This window comes from Vollenhovia emeryi, unplaced genomic scaffold (genome assembly GCF_000949405.1).
Source record: "Vollenhovia emeryi isolate VEMERY1.0 unplaced genomic scaffold, V.emery_V1.0 DF939145.1, whole genome shotgun sequence".
NCBI lineage: Eukaryota > Metazoa > Arthropoda > Insecta > Hymenoptera > Formicidae > Vollenhovia > Vollenhovia emeryi.
The window spans coordinates 3,449,672-3,468,497 of record NW_011967221.1 but is presented as its reverse complement, the minus strand read 5'-3'; the positions used below and the strand labels follow the sequence as shown (position 1 = coordinate 3,468,497).

The 18,826-nt window shown below is 42.2% G+C and overlaps 2 protein-coding genes across 5 annotated transcripts in view; one reads left to right on the top strand and one right to left on the bottom strand.

The window, feature by feature from the left end:
* Positions 1–1,491, bottom strand: part of LOC105566438 (origin recognition complex subunit 1) — a 6,807-nt gene extending 5,316 nt beyond the window's left edge. The window contains exons 1-2 of the mRNA XM_012020441.1: positions 1,483–1,491; positions 1,253–1,365 (exon numbers count right to left, since the gene is read on the bottom strand). Of these exons, the coding sequence (XP_011875831.1) occupies positions 1,253–1,365; positions 1,483–1,491 (122 nt within the window). The remainder of the gene's footprint in view (positions 1–1,252; positions 1,366–1,482) is intronic.
* A 1,471-nt stretch (positions 1,492–2,962) lies between these two features.
* LOC105566400 (NADP-dependent malic enzyme) lies at positions 2,963–18,578 on the top strand. Of its 4 annotated transcripts, XR_001009277.1 has the most exons (13): positions 2,963–3,080; positions 12,590–12,758; positions 12,847–13,005; positions 13,087–13,268; positions 13,616–13,925; positions 14,063–14,245; positions 14,335–14,560; positions 14,621–14,763; positions 14,851–15,145; positions 15,216–15,360; positions 15,452–15,537; positions 16,024–16,200; positions 17,800–18,578. XR_001009277.1 is itself a non-coding variant. In XM_012020362.1 (11 exons), the coding sequence occupies exons 1-11, from the start codon at positions 3,055–3,057 to the stop codon at positions 17,855–17,857; spliced, it is 1,896 nt and encodes a 631-aa protein (XP_011875752.1). In that variant the 5' UTR covers positions 2,963–3,054; the 3' UTR covers positions 17,858–18,578. The 4 variants fall into 4 exon arrangements, 2 of the variants coding, with proteins under 2 accessions (XP_011875752.1, XP_011875753.1); XR_001009276.1 differs by lacking the exon at positions 15,452–15,537; XM_012020362.1 differs by lacking the exons at positions 15,452–15,537; positions 16,024–16,200.
* The last annotated feature ends 248 nt before the right edge of the window (positions 18,579–18,826 follow it).

Here is an 18,826-nt window from a genome sequence, read left to right as displayed (position 1 = left end):
AAGTCCTAGCATCGTGGACACAGGCCTTAAGAAGCAATAAAAATGGAATTGTAGGGAGCTCCAGTCCGTTTCCGCTCTTAATTTCGCCTTCTTGGCCATTTAGATTCGAACCGAGGTTATTTACAGGCAAATTTTAATCTCGCTCACCTTTAATTTCGCCATTGCGGTGTCCGAAACAGTCCGAAACTCCTGGCGTCACGTGAGAAATGACTCGTCGAATCGATATCGACACTGTCAAAAATTGACGTGGATTTATCTCGAATCATTTCTCGCTGGCGTAATATGTGAAGCCCGTATCAGACTACGGATTGAGATTGAGATTAGATTGAAAATTGACCAATTAGGCCCGGTTTCGCCAAACGTAGCTTAACTTTAATCTCGGTTTAATTCACGTTCTGTCACTTTCTAAAGTAACAGTTGAAAAGAGACAAAGAACGAATTAAGCTGAGCTTAAAGTTAAACAGCGTTGGTGAAACCTTAAGTCCCAGTCTACAATAGAGATTTAAGCCCTAAGCCTTAAGAAATTGACTAATCACAGTCGCGCATTCTACTCATACTTGACCGTGATTGGCCAATTTCTTAAAGCTTAGGGCTTAAATCATCTATTGTAGACTGGGACTAAGACCTGTGTTCACGATGCTAGAACTTGGTCCGAGTTCTAGTTTCGAGAAATGTGTGGCCAATCGACTCGCAGCTATTCCATAAAAGCTACAAGTTGATTGGCTATACACATTGCTCGGAATTAGAATTTGAACCAAGTTCTAGCATCGTGGATACAGGCCTTTAGAGTAAAAGTTACTAAACTTGAGATTAGTAAACTTTACTGTGATTGGTCAAATTTCAATCTAATCCCAATATCAATCCGTAGTCTGATACGAGCTTGAAGCCCAATGTCCACGATGCTAGAACTTGGCCCGAGTCCTTGGTCCGAGAAACGTGTGGCCAATAAAATTGCCGCTTTTCCGTAAAAGCTACAAATTGATTGGTTACAAATTTCTCAATCCAAGAACTTGGTCCAAGTTCTGGCATCGTGGACACAGGCCTTAACGCTGTACACGGCCAGAGAGAAACCTTAAGGCCCAAACACAATGCCAGGCGACAGGTAACAGAGAATAGAATTTCTGACGCGTTGAATTGGTAGGAAGGAAATTTCCGACGAATCCAACGCGTCAAAGATTCTATTCCCTATTCCTGCTGCCTGTTGCCTGGGCATTGTGTGATAGGCTTGAGAGCGGCCACGCCGGCGTTTTACTCGATATCGTTTCGGGAGACTGTTTCGCGCGCTCTTACGCCCATTTTTACTCTTGGAACTATTTCATTGCGCACTTTCGGACTCTGCCGATAAAATTTCCACTTGGTGCACGCCTGAAAAACACAATATGATAATTATTTTTTTCTAATTATTCGTCAATCATTGCTCTTACACGGACAGAGAAAACGTATAATTACACTTTTATATGAAAACACTTTTTCCGGGATCACCTGCTTCATATGCGGTAAAAATTTCTTTACAGCGTGCGAGATTAACAACTACATCCTTAAAATGGTAAAAGTTTCTAAATGTTTTTCAAGTTAAATGCATACCTGTATACGTCCTGAATGCAGCTGGTGATTCCGTGTATTGAAAATACAATTAATTCGCAGTTTAGCTTTAAATTTAATTCTGCCGGAGAAATTCGACGAGGGGTGTCTTTCCGTGTCAATATCATTCGAATCCTTTCAAATGGGATGCGATCGAAGATTGTCCAGAGAACTTAAAGAGAATTCTTGATGAATTGTCGAACTGCGAAAATTGTGCATTACAAATTCTCTCTCCGTCTCGGAATTCGCTTGCTTCGAGCTCTCTTTCAGATACAAAAGTCTTGCTTCTCCACAAGAGTCTGCAACAGAAAAGAATGCCTTTAAAGTTTAATTCGCGCGGACTACGCTAATTCATAAAGAATTTAAGGATGTATTGGACGTACAATCTTAGACAAAAGTGCATGAAATTGGAAATACTTAAATATCTACTCTTAACGCATAGTAAATCTAGATGTAAGAAACTTGAACGATAGTTGGTTTATTTGTACTCCTACAAAGGTATTTTTCATTTTACAAATGTTTTTTCCTGAATTATTTGCGATTTTTTTCATTTATGAGCCCAAACTTTTGATAGTGAAAATACTCTAATTTCAATTCTTAATAACGTCAAATATTTTCAAAACTAAAAAATTCATGCCGACAGCACGAATATCTCAAGTTATATTTTATTATATTTTATTTCTTTAAAACGGTGCAGTAAAGACTATTGAAACTTGGTAGATATATTTTCATCTATTCGTATACCAGATGTATAAAAAAATTCACAACACTGGTACTATTTCTTCTACATTTTTTTATTATCCGTGAAGATCGGCTTTTCCCATAAGAGTACGTGTAAAATCAGTGTAAATTAAAATAGTTATATCTCAGCAACCGTTTAGTGGATGCATTTTTACTTTTCTGCAATAAACTAGGAAGACTAAAAGAACAATTTCACAAATTTTTAGCGACTTTGTACTATTTTGACGATAGGTCCGATACATCCTTAAAAAAAAGAAGTCTCTGTCCCTTCGAATTTAAAAGAGAAACCTTTTCCGTATTCACAAAACGATCAGCTGTGTTTTTCGGGCGACTAATCGATCGGCCAACCGACCGGAAATACGAATCAGAAGCCGAGAAGTCGGCGGTCTCCTCGCAATTGATTTCCGGGATCCTCGCGTATAAACGTAGAGGAAAGTCTCCTCTATCGTGAGACAGGATTCTAATACGAGACAGCGGGTACCCAACGTGCAAATACACGAATAACCGGGCGTGATCCGCCCGGGATCGGCGCGCACCTTTCGGCGCGCGCCTACGCCGCCTCGGGCGGCGAAACGCTCGCGTCGCGGAACCCTCGGCGACGCGAGCGCGACGCGCGCGCGGCCGGCTGCTGGCGCGGTGCGCGGCCAGCGGCACCTCCGAGAACGCGCAGTCGCGCGCCGATCCTGTCGGGTGGGAGGTGTGATCAGCTGCGTGCACACGAGGAAGAGCGAGATGTACGTCCTGCAGAGGTCTATATTGTGAGTACACCCGGAGGGAAATTTTCGCACGCGGCCTTCGCGCGCGCGGGGACCGTGCCGTCAGTGCCGCGGGCGGCCCCGTCGACCCCGATTACCGAATGACGTGCGACGAGGGGGAGGGAGAGGGCGAGCGCCCTTCCGAGACCCTTCTCTCGGGATGCGGGTCGGCGGAGGGCACGAGCGCCCCCTCCCCGCCCCGGGAAAAAGGGACCGCCGTGCGCGTGTTTTGTCACCTGACCCGACCTCGCGGCACCGGGGCCTCGCGAGGACGCGCCGCTGAAAATGGTTAGCGCCCCGACGAGCGACGATCGATACGCGAGGTGGCGAGAGGCCGCGTCTCCCGCCAGGTTCGTCTTCGTCCAGGTGTTCCCGCCGCTCCCTGCCGAAACCGTCCCTCCGCCTCGGCCTTCGCGCGGCCCGAAGGCCGCGGCGGCCGTGACCGTCGTCGGAATCGGCTCCTCTTGTCCCGCGCGACGGCCCCGAGGGTCCCGTCGCGCTCCGCGGAGCCGCCCTTCTCGCGGGGGTCGCCGAGGGGTATTGACACGGTCGATTGAACATCGGTGCCGGGGACGCTTGGATAAGATTTTTCGCGGTTTCAGGTTCCTGCGGATTCCCTCGAGCGGTCGCGAACTCGGTCGATCGTGCGATGAAAACCGCGACGTGATTCTTATATATCGCGATTTTCCCCGGCGCCGTTCCGTTCTCTCGGAGGATCCGCTTTCTCAGCGTTTGGGCCTGAGCGGAATGTCCGGCTGCTCTTGAGACACAAGACAAGTTATTGACCGGTACTCATAGGCCGTTCTTATATTTAAGATAATCTTACGGATACTCTTGACCTTTAGCGGGCCGGACTGGCCGCTACAGCGGCCAGGAGCAAACTTGAAAACCTTGCGGCACACGTAGATTACATGTGTGCATAAATTTTCTGTTTAAAAAGTTACAAACAATTGAAAAGTGCCGGCCCTCCACAGGTTAATGTGTCAATAGCCAATCGCAGAGCTGTATCAGCCTCTTGAGACAGACAAGGCTGAATCCTGATTGGCCCTCGTGAGCAAACCAGTAGGAAAAATAGTATCGTGTGCCGTTGGCTTAAGAATCGACTATGAATACCGGCCATTGTGTGTCACTTCGGTCGGTATTTTCATCGTCAGCGCTTTTTCAGCGTTTCAGCCTGAGCGGAATGTCTGAGACAGTTATTGTGCGTCACTTCGGTCGGTATTCATAGTCGAGTCTTAAGCCAACGGCACACGATACTACTTTTCCTACTGGTTTGCTCACGAGGGCCAATCAGGATTCAGCCTTAAGTCACCTGATCCAAAACTCTGCATTCTGATTGGCTCTCGTAAGCAATCCAGTAGGAAAAATTGTATCGTGTGCCGTTGGCTTTAAATTCAAGAGCGTCTTACGATCGTCTTTAGGTACTTACTCCATAGCCAATGAAATGTCCCGTACAGCATCTTTAGATAAATTCAAGACGCTCTTGAATATAAGATCTGACCACGAATGCCGGACTTGAAGACAGAAATTTACGGTACGAAACGCCGTCTTAAAAGTGCCATTCAGGCCGTTATTGTGCGTCGCTTTCAGACAAAGATTTAAAACGTAGTACATGTCTTAGGAGTACAAGACAGCCATTATGCTCATGCCCTTTCTCCGCTCGGAAACGTTGATACTCGCAGCGAATCCTCGCTCGGGACCTTCGCGGCGACGTTTTCGCCGTTGTCTCGCTGTTCCCCGCATTTTCTCGGAATTAAATCGAGCGTGACGCGACGTCACTTCCCACGATAATCGCCGCGTCGGTTCTATATCGCCAAGTGGAAACTGACGGAGTCGTGAATAATCTCGCGACTCAAAGTCAAGGCAAAAACGGCGACCGTTCCGGAAACTGCCGCGCCAGGGACGTACGCTCGGGTAAACGATGGATGGAGGGAGAGCGCGCGCGGGGCTTCTAGATACCTAGCGATCATTTTCTCGGGGATTAGTCACGCGCGAAGAATCGCAGAAAGACCTCATTCTCAACGGCGGACGTCGAACCGATTCAGCAAAACTGTTTTCAGGCCTGGACAATCTGGACGGAAGCGACGAACATAAAAATCGAATTAAATTTGAGCAAATCGATGAGCCGCAAAGCATCCGCGAGTTTTATGAGTTTTACTCAATGTATAATTAAATTGATATCGCCTGTCGTGTACGAGGTACTTCGAGTTTTGAAAGTAAAAGCGAAAAATAAATATTGTACAAATATTGTAGAAAATATAAAGGATTTATTCACCAATGTGTGAGAGTACAAAATGTTGAAGCATTAGATATATTTTGCTACAAATCGGCACCAGTTCTTGATATCACATCTTTTAACGCACAAATGTTCAATGCCACGCGCGTCCGTCATTTTTATCTCACTTTTTTAAATGATTATTTTGCACAGATTATCGAAGTACTGGACCAGCACACGATTTCCCCTGATTGTTACAATCAATACCCAGCACGAGTAGGAATGCAATTCTAAAGGCCTGCGTCCACGATGCTAGAATGGTCCAAGTTCTAGTCTCGAGGAACGTGTAGCCAATCAACTTGCGGCTATTCCGTAAAAGCTGCAAGTCGATTGGCTACACGTTTTTCTCGGAACTAGAACATGGACCAAGTTCCAGCATCGTGGACGCAGGCCTTAATATAAATAATTCTCTCAGAGAAGACTCGCGCGTGCCTTGAATTATTTTCATTCCCTTGGCCGTCGCGGTTAATCAGTCGCGATTAATTGTGAACGCGCGGTGCGTCGTTACCCTTGAATTTATCCGCGGGTGGTTTCGAGACAATCGATAACGGAGAAACGATCGGCGCGATCGCGCGACGCGCCTTTCGCCTGGGTGGTCCTATCCTGTTCGCGGTAAGAAGTCAACGTCTGATAATAAATGTCGCGCGGCCTCGCCCGATCCGATTTACGATACCCCACGTGTGCCTCATCCGCGGCTCGTGAAATGCGCCTGATCGATCGCACGGGCAGACTGTTCGAGTATCGCCTCCTGGTAATACGACAATTTTGCGCGTATCCCCTCGCTTCGTAAGTGGCACAACATAACGTGAGTTAAGTATTAGACGTAAAGTCGGCAAATTGCGCGGTTTACTTATCTAGGTAATTGGGGATAATCGGCGCGAGTCTCCTCTTACCTTAACCGAGAGCTCGTTGACTGACCGCACAGTAAAAAATCGTGTGTTAAAATGTTAAAATCTTCTTGTGTTACCAAGATTTGATTATTATTTCAATGTAAAATTAACATAAAGCAAATATGTTATCATTTTCGTAACATTTTTATGTGTTATATTTATGTTAACATAATAACCTGACACTTCGTAACACATTTATGTTAACATAATAACCTGAAACGTAACGCACGCGATAAATGTTATTTTAACTTCGAATTTAGTGAACTTTTTGGGACATGTGAAAATTGTTAACATTTTATTTTTTACTGTGTAAGGTCAGTATTCATGATCGGGTCTTATATTCAAGATCGTCTTGAATTCATCTAAAGATGCTGCATGAAACGTTTCATTGCCTATGGAGTGTCTAAAGGTGATCTTGACACGGTCTGGAATATAGAGGAAAGTTTCCTTATTACGGGACAGGCTCCTAATATGAGAGAGCGGGGGTTTCTGTTGAATTAACAAGCATCATCTGTTGATTCCACCGTGAATTTGTCGCCCCTGGGGCGAAATCTGTTTAGTGCAGAAAATTCATCGTTGGATTGTGTGATCGTCGCGAGAAAAGATTTGTGATTGAATTTGGGTGCTGAAAACCTGCTATCTCGTATTAGAGGACTTTCCTCTAAGATCTGACTTACTTTATTTCAATACCGGCCTTAGGCCCGGTTTTTCATTTTCTGGTTAACTGTTAACCAGAAGTTGGTCGACTCTCCATCTTTTTCTATGCTGTTATCTAATACAATGAGAAGGGACAGAGAATCGACTAACCGCCGGTTAACAATCGACCAGAAAATGAAACACCGGGCCATAATGGCCTCGTACATTAAACAATTTGATTTATTCTGGTACAGTCCGACGTCGAATTTCCTTAGGACATTTAAAACGTCGCGAGGGCACACGTCAATCAATGTGAAAAGCATCGCGGTCGATCGACCGGGGCTGTAGAAAGGGTTGGGATACGTAACATAATAACAGCTACACCTCCACACAACTGTCGCAGCAACTTCGGTTACGTCATGTTTGAGCTCTTGCCTTACGTCACCGATGACTCGCCTGCCGGATATTTATAAGATACATCGAGCCGCGTAATTACAACACTGGGATTATTCCGCGTGCGTGTAAATCGATACGCTTTGTCTCATTTATTGATTTTTTTTTATCGAAGCGACTTATTTTTTATCGAGTCAGCTGACTTTTTGCTTAATCTGTTTATCCACGCGACAGCAGGCGTAGGCGTTATAACATCGCGAAGCGCGACACGTACGGCCAAAAGTTCGAGGGACCACGTGTAAGATTTAAAAATATTCCAGCGAAACGCTATTTAAAAGTCTGATCCGAGCCTTACTTAATTTTGTTTTTCTTAATTTAAAAGCAAATCGACGCTATATTTAGCACAGTTACTGTCTCGACGTTGTAGCATTGTGTAATTACAAGAAACCGGTCTACAGTCGCAAAGCCTTTTCCCCAAAACCGAGTCATAGGCTATTTTAGGCGATGGATAAAAGAGTCGGGGAAAAAATTAATCAACTTGTAGCTGGATTACCTGGATTGGTAAAAAAAAGCGATTAAAGGAGACAGTCGTTTTAACGAAAGGTGTGTCTAATATTCCTTCCATGTTGTAGCGAACATTTTTCGCGGACTCTTCAAGCGTTGTTTTACATCATTCACTTTATTATAAAACGATGAACAAAATAGAGCAAAAATATGTTAAATTATAATGCCCAGGCTTGATTGGATTTTATATAGCGGACACTTGCGACTAATGGCCTCAAACTTTTGGCCAGCAGTGTATAGTTTCGCTCGTTTAATGATAATGAGGAGAAACTGCAACGGCGGGAGGTTGTTTCACGTGGGAGGCCTCCGCGAATCTCGCCACGAACCATTTAACATATTGATTACCGCGTCATCAAGGATGACAATTTTTATTTACTCGATCGGAAGCAGTAAAACCCGGTGGCCGGTACACGGAGAGACTTTGAAGAACTTTATGAGGTTTTTTTTAACTTTACCATACATTTTGCTAGTAATTATAGTAATTATAGTAATTTTGCTAGTAATTAAGATGATCTTAAGGGGATGCTGGAGTGATTCTGCACTTTTGGCACCTTTTGCTCTTAAAACTGTCAATTCATGAAAGCATTTGTCTAATATACAAATTATGCGGTAATTAAGTAATTAAGCAACCAATAACTTATTCGTGTGAATAGATTTTTTGTTAGGCTTCTAAACTCAATTTCAATGATACCACGCTGTTCTCTGATTTAGTCCGAATAGTGGAACACTGTCGGTTCGTACACAAATGTTTTCACGAATTGACAGTTCTAGGAGCAAGGGGTGCCAAAAGTGCAGAATCGCTCCAGCATTCCCTTAAATATAAGAACGGACTATGGCCTAGTTTACATCGTGTATTTGATACGCGTATCAAGTACTATAGGCCTAGTTTACATCGTGCACTTGATACGCGTATCAAGTAGTGTATTTGAGCTGATCAGCCAATGATAAAACTGATTTACTAGTTATTTACTATTTGATACGCGTACCAAGTGATCGATGTAAACTAGGCCATAGAGGCAATCGACATGAATTAAATTCGTATTATTTTTTCCGGTTGGTACACTCGATGTGATTCGATGTAAACGCACACGTATTAAAGCATTGATGCGCACTAAACTTAATACGCGTACTAACGTTTTGACGATGTAAACTAGGCCACTTTACTAGTAAAATGTGTGGTAAAATTTCAAGAAACTCTCATAAAATTCTCCGAAATGCCATGTCGTCCCACGATTACATGATTTTCAGGATAAATTTCACAAGAAAATTCCATGTATTTATAGTTCCTTCTTATATTTAAGATCTTGAGTAGAGGAAAGTCCTCTGATTATGAGATAGGATTCTAATATGAGATAGTAGATTTCCGAATTCAATCACAAATCTTTTTTCGCAACGGTTGGACGATCTAACGATCAATTGTCCACCAAACAGATTTCACCCCAAGGGCAATAAATTCCTGGCGGAACCAACCGATGATGCCTATTAATTTAGCAGAAACTCCGCTGTCTCATATTAGGAGCCCGTCTCCTAACAGGTGACTCTCCTGTTTATTAATGCGCGTTGTAAATCGCGGAACCGCGTTAGCATCTTAAGACTATTACTTGGGATGATGTTGAGATAAGGACGAATTCCGACCGACAAAATGAATTATAAAAATGAAAGACAGATCTTTCGACAGACTAGGATTAATATTTCGGGGTTCAAGTGCAGTAGCAGAGGATGACTGCTGCTTAAGCAGCGGCCTGGCGGGATTTTCGAGCGAATTCGACGTGACAGCCAACGTGTTAACAGGTCGGAGCGGCTACTCCAACACGATGCCAGTGACACAATGTGTCTCACGATCGACGGCACAGCTGCGATGCGTGCGTTTACTCCACATCCGCGTTGTAATGCGACCAGGTTCGCAGATATACATGGAAATATCAATATATCTGATTTCCGGTGCCGACGAAAACACAAAATGCGTGTCTGAAAGCGCGAACGTTTACGCGAGCCCACCTCAATTTAGAACAGCGCGCCTCTGTTCCGTGAGAAAAATGCGTCGACATGGACTCGAGCTGCCGCACTGGCGTTAGCGCGGGCTACGTGCTAACGCGATTTTCCATATCCCGAAATTACGACTGAAAGAAAGGCGTGTAGGTGCACACACGCCAGCGCCTCGCGGCAGCTTTCGCACCTCGGTCGTTTCTGCAAAATTGGCCTTATGCCACGAAAATAATAATAGCGTAGCCCGCTTTGGTCGTTCAAGCGGCGGGAAGCCGTCGTCGCGAATAATATTGCGGGCACGCACAAAACGCACGTGACCGCGCCTCGCAACGTCGCGGGGCTTTAAAGGCGAGATGCCGTTATCATTTCTCAGGTGTAAATTTCCGGGGAAGAAAAGACACAGAAACTGCTTCGTGCCGCTTGATTTCGCTTTCTGGAAACGAGAGAGAGAGAGAGGGAGGGGGGGAATCAGAATCATTATTTATTACACGCTCTGGGACAAGTTACCTGAAGTGTAAAAGCAAAAGTTACAAAAGGTAATATACAATGAGAAATATATGAAATACGTAAGAAATAATATGAGAAATATTTAGAAATGAGAAAGTATGATAAAAAGGATGTGGCGATCGTGGCGCAGAGGATTGTGCGCTGGTCTGGTAATCCGAAGACCCGGTTTCAAGACCAAACATTGTTCGTTTTCGTTCGATCGCCACATAGTGAAATGGATATAGAGAGAGGTACTATAAGAGGTTTGGGGGAATCAATAAAATGTATTTACATAAATAAAAAGGATGAGAGAAAGAGAGAGAATCAGAATCATTACTCATTACACGCTCAGTCCTCTAAAGTATAAGAGCAAAAATCACAAAAAAGTAAACCTGTGAGTGGGAATGCAAGTATAATAAAAAGGATGATAAGAGAGAGAAGGGGGGGGGGGGAATTGTTGCGCACGTTAGGTCGCAACGTGCTCCACCTGCAGCTTCATTGATCGAGCATCTAATCCTATGTAATGCACGATCTGAGGTGCCGCACCGGCGAGCCTGAAAGGCACTTTGCGCTGCTTCCGCGAATTCTTATCTAATCTGACCAATCCCTATCTACAGTTAAGTCATGCGTGCGGTCGTCGCCGACTTTATCATCGACGAACAATGAAGAGGGAATCATCGCGCGGGATTACGATGTTGAATGCGCGAATCGCCGCGTTCCTCGCCCCGTATCTGATATCATTTCTAAACGAAAACGCGCGCGCCGTCCTCGCGCTAATGAATGTTAATGAGAGGACACGTGTGCGCGTGTCAACAAGGTTTACATAACTCTGTCCCCGTGAATTTCAACCGGCCCGTGAATTAAACATTCGCGCGATACTTTTGTTGCTAGATGTTCGTGTAATGTGAAATCTATCGCGTCGAGACTGACGAGGCTCAAAGCGCGTTCGCGATAAGAGCGATTTACATATCTGCCGTTTCTCTGACGGCTCGACGTCCCGTTGCCATTTCCTAAATTAAAGTCGACCCGTCGAACGACACCTCGCCACTTGCTCGCCGTTCTTTAACGAGCGTCCGAAAATACAATCGTGGGCTCTCGTGGAAAAAACAGTCGTCTCTCTCCATTGGATTCTCACGCTCGCTAACTTTTTTCACGAAATGACTCACCGAGTTAACTGCGATAACTGGCAGCGGTCTTGATGTTGCGCAGCAGGTTTTATTTTATCGACAATAAAATAAAATAAAACGATAAAATGCGAAACTTGAACGTACGAATACCATCGAGCGAACAGAGAAGCGCCTTTTCGACTGCGTCGGACCTTTGTCTAATTGTAAACTTAACAATATTTTTCTGTGTGAATTAATATACGTATAATTAATATATCCACACCGCAAACTGCGCGCCGATCATTTGTCGGACACGAAACACAATCTCGTTACAATTCATATGATTGAATCGACGATCGATTTATCCAACAAGGATGCTAATAAGCCGCCCTTTAAACCGCTGCAAATAATTGTGAAAAATATCACCGGCCAAATTTAACCATCACAATTAAACTCATTCTCATTCTAATTAAAGTGAAAAGGGGACAGTGAGAGCCAAATGTTGTAGGTGTATTAAGTTTACCGATACAAATTAAGAAGGTGAGACGGTGTTATGTGGAAAAACACAATATTATAGTAGAACGATCGAACGAACGTTTCGAACCTGTTTTTGGCTCATCTTCAGGCAAAATTAGATGCAGAGTGGTCGGAGATTAAAATTACAATAAAACTAGTAAATAAAACATGAATGTATTAAAAAGAATAATAAAATGCAATGGCCGCATAATGAGATTGGTCCTTACCTAAATAAAAGTCAAAATTACAAAGACATTCTCAAAATTATTTTACTCTTTTTTTTTTACGAGGCATTAAACACATTGTATGCAATTTGACGCGAGACACAAGTTTTCCACGCAGAAAAATATAATAATATATTATAATAGAGCGATCGAACGAACGTTTCGAACCTATTTTTGGCTCATCTTCAGGCAAAATTAGATGCAGAGTGGTCGGAGATTAAAATTACAATAAAACTAGTAAATAAAACATGAATGTATTAGAAAGAATAAGAAAATGTAATGGCCGCATAACGAGATTGGTCCATACTTAAATAAAAGTCAAAATTACAAAGAAATTATTGTCAAAATTATTTGACTCTTTTGTTTTTATTACGAGGCATTAAGCACGTTGCATGCAATTTGACGCGAGACACAAGTCTTCCACGCATATTTTTAGATCGGCCAGCAGCAGAAATTGCGGGGGATCATGGACGCGGACGCTGCCACCTTCGCACGTCGCCGTAAGGGACGTTCCACAGAGGGACATCCACGAGGTTTCGGGAGACGTGGTACCGATAAATATGGTGAAGGGTATCGGTCACCTCAGGGATCCCCGGCTGAACAAGGTACCGTAGCGTCGCCCTTGGTGTGAATTCTCCTCCGGTACAGCGGACACACGACCTCACAGCGTGCATATTCCCGTGATAATTGCAGGGCTTGGCGTTCACCCTGAGAGAAAGAATAGCCCTCGGCATACACGGGCTGCAGCCGCCTCGATTTAAGACGCAGGAGGAACAGCTAGCACTGTGCAAAGCTTCAGTAATGAAATACTCGGAGGACTTGAATCGATATTTGTATCTTGTGGAGCTACAGGTAAATAGCGCCTCTTCTCGGCACCTACCGGTCAACTCCGGGGAGTCTCCTGGTCCCTAATTTCTTCGGAATAATTTCTAGGAGAGGAACGAAAGATTATTCTTTCGCTTGTTGAGCGAAAACATCGAGCAGATGATGCCGATTGTCTATACTCCTACCGTGGGTTTGGCCTGCCAAAAATTTGGCGTGATATACCGTAGACCTCGCGGACTTTTCATTACTATATACGATAAGGGCCATATTTACGAGATCTTGAATAATTGGTTAGTATCAAAGGAGAGATACTGCGAGATGTTATTATTGCCCTGTCTGTAAAAAAAAAGTACGAGAGTTACGTTTGCGTTATCTTTTTATCGTTTCTTCTCACAAGTCGCATTGGTGAAAAAGTCACTGGCACAAGGCAAGGACAGTTGTTAAAAGACACTCTGTAGAGGCTTAAGCGGAAGGTGCGCGCGTTTGGCATTCGCTAAAAATAGAGTTCCACGCATCACACGCATCGCACGTTTTTTTTCACCGCGCTACAAACGCGAAGCGAGAGAGAAAGATCAATTGCTTTGTATGGCGTGTTTTCTTCAACGTCCACCATTGACCGTTTCCGTCGTATTTTTAGGCCGGAACAGGCGGTGCGGGCCATCTGCGTGACGGATGGCGAGCGCATTTTAGGCCTCGGCGACCTCGGGGCGTGCGGCATGGGTATCCCAGTTGGAAAACTGGCGCTTTACACGGCTCTAGCTGGTATCAAGCCGCATCAGTGTCTCCCGATCACTATCGATGTCGGCACTAACAACGAGCAGCTGAGAAACGATCCTCACTACATCGGTCTTAACAAGCCTAGGAGCCAAGGTGCCGAGTATGACGTATTAATCGACGAGTTTATGGCTGCCTGCGTGCAAAAGTACGGACAAAACGTTCTTATTCAAGTAAGCTAACATACGTAACTACCGTGTGTACCCTTTTTAATACGTTATATAAACGTTATTTGTTTATCGGGTCTTTGACCCGAATCTTGTCAAATGATCCTACGACTTGGTAACATTGCGCACCTTGTGTGTTTCAGTTCGAAGACTTCGGAAACCACAATGCCTTCCGTTTCTTAGACAAGTACAGAAATAAGTATTGCACGTTCAACGACGACATACAAGGTACGGCCGCGGTTGCGGTGGCTGGAATCTTGGCGTCGCAAAGAATAACTAAGAAAAGAATGGGAGACAATAAGTTCGTCTTCCTTGGCGCCGGAGAGGTTTGTTTTTCGAGATGGCGCCTTATTCCAAAGATATTAAGTATTTATGCGTTCGCCTTGAGGTCGTGATTTATTCTACTCAATTGCAGGCAGCTATTGGAATAGCTGATCTGTGTGTCAAAGCGATGGAGGCTGACGGTTGCACGCAGCAGCAGGCGCGCGATAATATTTGGATGATGGACATTGACGGGTTGCTCGTAAAGAATCGGCCCGAAGGTAATTTGGAGGGCCACAAGGTCTGGTACGCGAAGGATCACAAAGTGATGAAGACGTTGATCGAAGTCGTGAAAGAGATCAAGCCCTCCGTCTTGATAGGTAAGCAAACTTGTTCGAAAAGAGATACGATCCTGGTACAGAACTGACATGTTTGCACAGGCGCTTCGGCGGCGACTGGGGCGTTTACTCCTGAGGTCTTAAAGGAAATGGCAAAAAATAACGAGAGGCCGTTGATTTTCGCCTTGAGTAATCCAACCAGCAAAGCTGAATGTACGGCGCAGCAAGCGTATGATCATACCGACGTATGAATATAATATAATTATAATTCACGTAAGAGAAACGACAGCTCTACCTTTCGGCGTATCGAATTGACTCGTTCTGTCTTTCAGGGTAGATGCGTATTCTCCTCGGGTTCGCCATTCGGTGAAGTAAAATACAATGGAAAGACGTACAAGCCTGGACAGGGTAATAACGCGTACATCTTCCCCGGTATTGCTCTAGGCGTAATCGCGACCGGGGTGCATCACATCACCGAAGATTTGTTCCTGATCTCGGCACAGTGCGTCGCCGATCACGTGAAAAATGAGGATCTCGAAAGGGGTAGTCTCTACCCGCCGTTAAATAACATTCGCGAGTGTTCTATCGACATCGCAATTAAAATAGCGGAATACGCTTACGCGAAAGGTAGGTGTTGCAATTTCGGAATTGTATGTAAAATGCCAGCTGGTATTATTGCCTATCGTTATACCTGTAGGTGGTTTGGCAAGCGAGTATCCGGAGCCGAAAGATAAGAGGCAATTTATCATGAGTAAGATGTACGATTGCAACTATGACAGTCCACTGCCAAATCTGTACGAATGGCCGGGCGATTATGCCAAGCCACGTATCTTGCCAGAAAAGTAAGTACGATAGTAACTCCACGATTCTATGTCAGTTCTCCCAACCACGTAACGACGCACTCAATAAAGTAAAATTTATCATTTTTATAAGCCGTAGGACCGAAGAATTAGATAGATAAATGTCAAAATTAGTTGTAATAAGTAGTGTCGCAGCAATTCTATAGACAGCATGAACGAGTAGGTAGTAGTAAGTCTGCTTGCAGTGAAAATCTTTTAGAAGACTTATGAAGAATCTTGCCTTTTGATTTGTTCTGATGCACGTTGCGCATCGCTTTTTCATTTTTTTTGTTTGCATTTTTCCACGATTATATAAAGCTTCATAAAATGACTGAATTAATTTTGCTGCTGATTTTTTAATTTATTTTGCTTGCTGATAAATTCATACTTGGAAATGTATTTCGTAAAGTATTTGCAGCAGAAGCAATGATAAAATTAATTGTTCGACTTTATGCTTCTTTTAATAATGATTTATTCTCTTAGAATGAGAATGTTATGTTACTCGCTAATGAATAGACTTAGCAAGCTTAGATATTTTACGATATAACCATCCACTTCATCTATATGATGTATCCTCCGCAGTGTTGCCCTCTTTTTGATTTGCTCGTTTCAGTGAAACGAATAAATTTCGGTGGAGACCGCTGAAGTTGAATTAATCTTTTTCAGAGACACAATAGAAATCCGTCACAATTTAAAACACCTGTAGCGGATTTCATCGGCCGGGATAGTTGCAGGCTATCATTACTATCTTTAATGATAAAAATATCGATGTCTCTTCAGCTTGTAATCAATGTCACTCACGGCATATGCAAACGGCAACACAACTCATAAATAGTTTTAATCGTAAGAGAAATTCTTTCATCAGATGACTAACGCCACAGTGCTTTCACTACAAATTACACGAAACGCTAATACAGTACATGGCGGCATGACTCAATTGTTAACGATGTTATTAACGCAATAAGCTAACAATGTAATATTCTAATGTCCTTCAGTTATGTACCAATATTAAAACTAGCAGTTGTTATTGGAGTAACGGTTGAAAAGGACTAAAAAAAGTGTGTTGCATTTGCAGTAAAAATACATTGTATTTTTATTATTTTACACATTTTGATGCTGGACAAAAATGTATGTACGTCAGAATAATAGCAGGATAATAATAACTCTTTTTATCAGAATAATAGTTCAATTTTGAAACTTTTCCGTTATAAACTTTCTGAAAAATCTGATCGGTTATTTCACAGCCGGATGTTTAATAATGTATGTTTAGGTATCCCGACTTCACATTTACGGACGATACCAGGACATGAAAATATCCTTCTCCACCTCCCTTCCCGAAGATCCTTTGAAGTTACCGCGTGAAACCGTAAAACAACCTGAAGCGAATCAATTTCCAAAACTTCAACGAAGACCGAGGCACACGCTTTTAGCTCGACAATTTTTATTTTGCATTATTTATATGTAGATTTATATTTTGATTATTTTACTACTATTTAAAACACTTTTTAATAAATATACTTAAATCAAAGAAAATTGCCCAAAAATTAAAATTGCTTTCTTTGACGTCAGCGACAGATTTAATCCTAATAACTTTTTAAAAAGGTATATTCGAATTTTTAGTATTTTTATAAGTCTGATTACAGCTTGAGAATAGAATGATGCATAAACAAGTCTAGAAATAATTATAAATATACTGTATATGTATATTTTACAATGTACATATACAGTATTTTTATAATTTACATTTGGAACGTTTCACAACGTTTTACAACATGTTTCTGAATATTTTATGAAGACTTTAAATTAATAAATCACCAACAATATCCTGAAATATTTGTCCTAAAGATTAAATATATACGCAATGGATAGATAGCACAAGGACGTGAAAACAAGAATATAATTCTACAGTGGAAAAATAAATTCTTCTTGGAATGAAATCTATTCTTCTTGGAATGAAATCTATTCTTGGAATGAAAAAGACAATATATCTTGTGTTAATGTTGCAACATTTGTTAGATTAATATCTGGCTCTAGATGTATGTATATCATAAGCTTAGGGGAATGGCATGCTGTATAATGTGCAATATTAACATCTTATGGACATGATGGAAATATGCTTCTGTAATTATTGTAACTGTTTGATGAGCAAAAGGATTTATAATTTAGTATGAATATACATATATGTATATATACACGCGTATTAAAAATATTATTTGAAAAATAATACTGGACTTGCACACGCCAAAATTAAGTTTATCCAAGCGATTGGAAATATCTTTTCCAGGGACAAACATTTCTAAAAATAATTATTTCTATTTTCATCTATAAAAATTTACGCGAATATAACACGAACATAGAATATAAAGCTTACATTTACACGTCGCTTAGGTAAATTTATCGAGCTACCGTTTCATATAATTAACTATGTTCTTCTCCCAACAGATTATGCCGCGTTGGCGAGTCTAACTATGAGACGACCACTTTGACACAAATTTCTTAATTTAATTTCTCGTAGTCAGAAAATAAACTTATTGTGTGGATCACACAAGTATTGTACTCTGTAGTATTAAGAAACTACAATTTATCGATTTTTTTCTTGCGTTTAAATGTGCTTCGAATAAAACACGTACTTATTTATGTATTTAACGTAACGACGTAGCGATGTTTGACACAACGCAGAATCATATTTGAATAGTATACAACTATTCACTAACTTCGACATGGATTGTCAAGTATTCCAGTACATTACAGATTATTTATTTTTTTAAGATATTCACCGGAAATAACCGCACATGTTATTTCTAATAGCGCAATACCATTCTGTATTACGTGGCATGCACAGCGCGTGATACATTTACTTTGTATTTCAAGGCCGTTAGAGTTAACGAATAGCTGCTTTTTGTTACAATTATTTGATTCGTGATCCTTCGTAAAAAAACTAATCCCCCCCCCCCTCTCTCTACCTCCTTCACGAGTACTTTTTAAATAACATATAGCTAATAAAAATTTGCGAACAACATGACAAAATAATTTTAATCTTAGTTACTTCATTGACGATGGAGTGATCATACAATCTGCAATAAACCGTGGAAAAGTATTGGAAAGAGCAACCGTTCTATCGACACAATATTTATAACATGTTTGTACTTTGTGATTCTTGTGTGCATTCTCGTATCCTGTAAAAGGATGTTACGGATCTAATAAATCTCTGACAAAAGGCATCTATGTTATATGAAATAACTACTTGTCGGTAATGCTGATTCGATTTTATTAATCACGCTGTTTCTACAATAGATGCAGCAAGTCGTAAGTCGCAAGAAATCGACCGTCATTGGCCGATTTCTTGCGGCGTGCGACTCAGGCCGGTACTCGTAGTCGATTCTTATTTCAAAGTCATCTTAAGTGTTGTCTTAAGAGGCTAATACGCCTCTGTGATTGGTTAACAATACATTAAGAGTATACTTAGAAT

What these genes read in the sequence shown, in the direction of transcription:
- LOC105566400 (XM_012020362.1), top strand. Translation starts at nt 3,055, where the DNA reads ATGTACGTCCTGCAGAGGTCTATATT. An exon ending in GTCCTGCAGAGGTCTATATT is followed by an intron (nt 3,081 to 12,589) that starts GTGAGTACACCC and finishes GCATATTTTTAG; the next exon opens with ATCGGCCAGCAGCAGAAATT. An exon ending in GACAAAACGTTCTTATTCAA is followed by an intron (nt 13,926 to 14,062) that starts GTAAGCTAACAT and finishes TGTGTGTTTCAG; the next exon opens with TTCGAAGACTTCGGAAACCA.